This window comes from Austrofundulus limnaeus, unplaced genomic scaffold (genome assembly GCF_001266775.1).
Source record: "Austrofundulus limnaeus strain Quisiro unplaced genomic scaffold, Austrofundulus_limnaeus-1.0 Scaffold85, whole genome shotgun sequence".
NCBI classification, from domain to species: domain Eukaryota; kingdom Metazoa; phylum Chordata; class Actinopteri; order Cyprinodontiformes; family Rivulidae; genus Austrofundulus; species Austrofundulus limnaeus.
Window position 1 is genome coordinate 1,044,022 of NW_013952487.1, and position 5,977 is coordinate 1,049,998.

The window sequence follows — 5,977 nt, forward strand, 5'->3', positions numbered from 1 at the left end:
GTGTGTGTGTGTGTGTGTGTGTGTGTGTGTGTGTGTGTGTGTGTGTGTGTGTGTGTGTGTGTGTGTGTGTGTGTAAAAACTGGGAAATTAAAAGGCAACAGCAAAGTGGTTTTTCCACTAAACAAGGTGGGGGCAGGGGCAAATATTTAATTTGGAGATTAATAATGTATCAGTGGTGTTGTTATTAAAGAGCTAATTATAAATGACAATTTAAAAATCAGCCCCTCAGGATTTTAGCATTAGGTAGGGTGGCTGTTTGTTAATTTAATTTTTATTCTGCTAAAGCTGCTCAGTTCTGCAGCTGAAAAAAACAATGATAAAAAAGATAAAATGTGATTTTTTTTTTAGGTAAGGTAAAAGTATTTGTTTCACAATCATGAAATCCAAATCATAAAGTAACAAACTTAATCTACACACTGTTTTTGTCATATTGGTTATTTGTTCTTAAATTTAAAATGTATAAGCAGAGTTTGTGACCAAACTAAATGTGTTTATTTCCAGGAACAGATGAAGGGACTGAATAAAGATCCAACATTAAACTTCTAACAGAGCTCTTTATGTCTTTATCCCATCATGCACCACAGTTTTACCTCCCACATGGGTTGAAATGAACCAGTGCTGAGCTGAAACCCGTCTCTGCTGTGTCGCAGGTTTACCTGGTGGATTTTGGGCTGACGTACAGGTACGCACCCGACGGCAACCTCAAAGAGTACAAAGAAGATCCAAAGAAATGTCACGACGGCACCATCGAGTTCACAAGCATCGACGCCCACAAAGGAGTATGTAGGTACCCCCAAATGTCTAAAACCCAAACCAGAAGGCACAACTGACATGTTTAATTATAACGAAGAAGGTTCATCTTGGAGACAGATTGAGTTCTGAAGCATTTTTACTTCTTTAAATTCTTTTTTTAAGCTGATAAATAAAACTAGACTTTAACCTACAACAGAATCATAAAGGACATGTTGATGTCAGAAGACTTTATCATCAGTTATTGCAGGTTCAAATGGGTCACTGATGATGAACCAGAGTATCTGTTAGTTCATGGAATGGTTTGTTGAGATGTAGATGAAAAAAATAAATGAATAAGTTAATTTTATACAGAAGAGAAGATGAGGTTTCAGGACTGATCCACATACTGTATTTATTCATTTATAATACTAGAATTTTAATCTTTAAAATCATCCATAAAGTGGGAGGATAGTATTATACACGGGTTATTGATATTTCCATATTTATGCTTTTTAAGATCAAAAAATGATGATCGTATTATACTCGATCGTATTATAACGTGAATAAATACGGTAGATCAGTCTGATGGAATAAAATGACAAACATCAGRTACTTTCAGCTCTAATGCTTCTCTGAGGCTTTTTAGAAACAAAAGTCTAAATCTGCCTAACCCCTAATTTACACTAGATGCAGTTCTGCTCAGTTCACCGCTGTTTGTTTGCTCCCCAATTTACACAGCGTCCACTAGCATAATTCATGTAATGCATGAATTAATACAACTGGTATTGTAGTTTTACTCTGATTGCAGCAAAGTCATCAGCAAGTGTAGATTACCTCTTCACAATATTAAATAATTGTATTTCTAGTAAAATGAGCTCAAGTAATTACTCGAATAATCATCAGAATAATCGATAGATTAATCGATTACTAAAATAATCGTTAGCTGCAGCCTCCGCTCCGGTGTGAAGCACAGAGAAGGTTCAAGAAACGCAATAATCCAGTGATAAAWGTGGAAGTCAGAGCAAAATAATTAATTCTGTGGAAGACAGACTCCAAACAGCTGAWCCTGCATTGCTGTCGTCTTTTTGAAACTTCTGATTTCAAAATAAAATCCACGTGCATCATGTGTGTCTACATATGCTTCATGCTACATTTTGACAGCGTTTGTGTAGAAATATACCCATATTTTTATTAACATAACTGGGATTTCCACAAAAAATAGTCAGCCTTTGGTGAATTATTTTGAAAATACGGATGATGTGCTAGTTCCTTTTCCTGTTTGTGCGAYGTGATCTTTGTAAAGCGACTCCAGAACAGCTATGACGTCCAGTAAAAATAGGATCAAATCTAATTTTGGTGGATCGCCGTACAGAGCCAGTGTAATAAAATAAATACTCTCATTAGTTAATGGTTGCGTATTTGCTGCGGAGGAGCGGAACCGCATTCAGTGTAAATTAGGGGTAAAAAAACCATCATTAGGATCATTGTCTCTGGTTTCATTCCCACCGTTCACACCATGTTAGGGAAGCTCTTCTTGTGTCGGAGGCTAAAAACACATCAAATTCCATCTCTGAGATACAATCTGCTGCAGTTCCTGTGACGTGAAGAGAAAAACAAAAAGAAGCTGCCTTCAGTCGTTACAGGCACCATGAGAAGCTTCCAGCAATGTGAAAGTATTTATCAGTGACTCTTTACGTCAGGATTGTGTCATTTGTTACCTCCATACCAAGTCAATAAAAATGGTTGTTTATTATGTAAAGATTGAATCAAATAATCCTCCGCAGCTGCTGTATGGATCAGTGATGATGTGTCTGAGTTTCTGTTCTCTGGAATCACGTTGATATTGATCTCATCTCAAAATGGGAAACAAAGCAAATAAACGTTTTCTTTCTGGAAAGTTGATATGAAGCAGTTCCTAACTATATTAGACTGTTTTGATTGGGTTATATTTCAGCTGTACACAGTCTGCAGGCTGATGTRCTTGTCTGGCTGCAGCTCCATGCAGGCGCAGCGACCTGGAGATCCTGAGCTACTGCATGGTTCAGTGGCTGAGTGGCCGGCTGCCGTGGGAGGACAGGCTGCAGGACCCCCAGTACGTCAGAGACTCCAAGATCAGGTGAGGACAAACACACCTGCAGGAAGAATCTAAGCTCCASAATCTCCTGGGTGGAATTTAAATGTTTGTTTTTTTGTTTTCACAGGAGTCGGGAGAACATCACAGAGTTTATGTCTCAGTGTTTCTCCCCTCAGGACAAGCCAGGTAGGGATGACAAGCTGCACTTGAAATGTTTTCACGGTCGTTTAAAGCAAAGACGGTGGATTCGAGACGGACGTCTAGTAAACACGCAGCAAACTTTAGTTCCAGCTGTAAACGGCTGTCGTGACGTTCGCGGTCTCCTCGCGGCGAGGGGCGTCCCGATTCTCTGACCTGCAGGCAGCGTGTCGCTTCAGACTGAGGAGAAGTCGCAGCTCCTTCCTTCTGCTTGGCTGAGCACAAACAAAACGGTTGTTTACAACTCCGTCTGTGTGCTTGTGTGCGACCGCGTGTCACGTCTGAGGAGAGTCACTCCGAACAGAAGGAAGCGCGGCGCTGAAACCAGAGCCCGACGTGACGCTGACAACAGGGGCGGCGTGTAACACGGCGGCGCTTCGAGGTTATCTCTGAATACAAGCTCATCTGCATAAACACAACGCGTTTACTGCCAGAGCAGAATGAATGCAAGGCTGGACTGCAGCTTTTTACTGGCTGTATGGAGAGAAAAATATATTATTTTGGTTTTTCACAGTTTTTTTATGTCTTAATAAATCAAACCCTTTGTGAGCAGTTATCTGACGACTGGCTGTCAGCTCATCGTGACCCTGTGCATCATCTTATTCCAGATGAGATCCAGAGGTTCATGGAAGAGGTGAAGTCTCTGGGATATCAAGACAAACCGCCGTACGAGAAGCTGCGCTCCATCCTGCAGAACGGCCTAAAGGCCATCCAGGCCAAAGATGACAACCAGCTGGAGTTCTCACCTGTCAGAGGAGCGCCGGCACCTGCAGTCAAGGTCAGGACACACCAACACGCTGAGACAGTCAGGGGCCAGCTCAGGGTCCAGCTGTCCGTCAGTAAAYAGATCAGTTTGAAATCTGGAGTGACGTCAAGCTCCTCGCTCAGAAGATAAGATCTTCCTCTGCTGCGACTGTGGGAAGTGTGTTGCTGCATGGTGCGTTATGAGGGCTAAAATTAAGACAGTTGCACAACAAGCAGTTACTACTTGTAGCAGAAGGCTGTATTATTCCTAAACCAGCTACTGATCCGCTAACTGAGAGGCCGGCACTGGCAAATGAGAAGGAGACTAGCCATTTGCATTAGCATTGGAGAGGCTAGCGACTAGCATGGATAAGCTGGTGTTAGCATTGGAGAGGCTAGTGACTAGCATGGATAAGCTGGTGTTAGCATTGGAGAGGCTAGCAACTAGCATGGATAAGCTGGTGTTAGCATTGGAGAGGCTAGCAAGTTTCATGGATAAGCTGGTGTTAGCATTGGAGAGACTAGCAACTAGCATAGATAAGCTGGTGTTAGCATTGGAGAGGCTAGCAACTATGATAAGCTGGTGTTAGCATTGGAAAGGCTAGCAACTATTATGGATTAGCTGGTGTTAGCATTGGAGAGGCTAGCAACTATTATGGATTAGCTGGTGTTAGCATTGGAGAGGCTAGCAACTATCATGATAAGCTGGTGTTAGCATTAGAGAGGCTAGCGACTATGTTTAATACGTATTTATTCTTGACGTCATGTTAAACAGTAAATTCTGTCTAAGGAACATGTGTCGGTGCATGTCGCTTATAGGTTTGGTATGTCAAAGATTTTTGTTGAGAAAGTTTTCTTTATTTGTAAAAGTTTATGTCTAATAAAGTAAGTGAGTAGCCAAGGTATGCTAGTCGCTAGCCTTTTCAATACTAATGCCAGCTTATCCATGCTAATCGCTAGCCTCTCCAATACTAACACCAGCTTATCCATGCTAGTCGCTAGCCTCTCCATTGCTAACCCCAGCTTATTTATATGCTAGTCGCTAGTCTTGCTGCTGAATAGTCTCCTTGTCATTTACCAGCACCAGCCTTTCAGTTCCCGGTGCCGGCCTTTCATTAATCAGATCAGATCAGGTTTAGGAATAGATATACAGTAGCAACCCCTGGTTACGCAATAATCTTAATTTTGGTCCTCGTCCCACACTATATTGCTTCCTTAAACCTCAAAATTACATTCATTTTAGCTTTAAAATATAGGTTTTCTTTACATTTTTGTGTTACAATATAGTTTTTTGTGTTGCTGCTGTAGCTGCAGCTCTCTCTGTGACACCTGCTCTCCGTACATACAGTACTGAAAATGCCACCAGGCACAAGATGTTTCCAGCTGAAAGGCTAACAKTCTCCAGCGCTGGTTATTGTATGTAATTATCCCACCAATCTGTTCCCCTCAGCGCGCTCCACGTGGCCATCCCGAGGCAGCAATTGTCAAAATGGAGGCAGAAATTGAAACTGGGTAGGAGTTGATAGAAGAGGTGATGACCCTCGAGTCAGAGGACACCGTCTGTTTGTGTTAGACAAACTGACGGTGTCGTTGAGAACACAACTGGAGGATTCCCTGAACACGAACGTTTGAATTAATTAGGCGTCCGGTATGCTCCGTCAGAACGGCTCAAATCTGATCGGATTGTCACAACCGAAACTTTTCACCCCGCTCCGCATAAGAACTTCCTGCATGATTGGTCAGGAGTTAGTGGCTGTGTTTGTTTTTGCTGAAAGAGCTCAGACGCTACATTTAGCTTTAACTACTGTCTGGAAGCAGACATTTATAAAGAGTCAAATGAACAAAAACTCCTGGATGGAGATTAAACAGACGTTGAGCACAGAAGAATCTGTCTGACAGAAACTGTGCAGCTTTAATGGGAGAGATTTGTGGACACATAATGTCGTGTGTCAGAGTTTTTATTTTTTCTGGAGTGTAGACCAGGACTTCTTAACCTTTTTGACCTCGGGGCCCAATTTGTTGAACATAAAGTGGCACGAGGCCCAGTCAGACATTACCAATATATGGATCAAAATGATAATTATTCTAAATCTTGGTTTAATTTTTATTGTATTTACATCAACTATCATAACTAACATAACTAAATTAAATACACTTACACTGTAAAGATAAAACTCCTGTCAAATAATCACAAGACATGGTTATGACAAACATTTTTATAGTGTAACC

General features: G+C 41.4%; 1 protein-coding gene across 1 annotated transcript in view; it reads left to right on the plus strand.

The window, feature by feature from the left end:
- Positions 1-5,977, plus strand: part of vrk1 (VRK serine/threonine kinase 1) — a 14,327-nt gene that overhangs the window by 6,842 nt on the left and 1,508 nt on the right. Inside the window, exons 8-11 of the mRNA XM_014011859.1 lie at positions 651-783; positions 2,728-2,848; positions 2,934-2,992; positions 3,613-3,782. Of these exons, the coding sequence (XP_013867313.1) occupies positions 651-783; positions 2,728-2,848; positions 2,934-2,992; positions 3,613-3,782 (483 nt within the window). The remainder of the gene's footprint in view (positions 1-650; positions 784-2,727; positions 2,849-2,933; positions 2,993-3,612; positions 3,783-5,977) is intronic.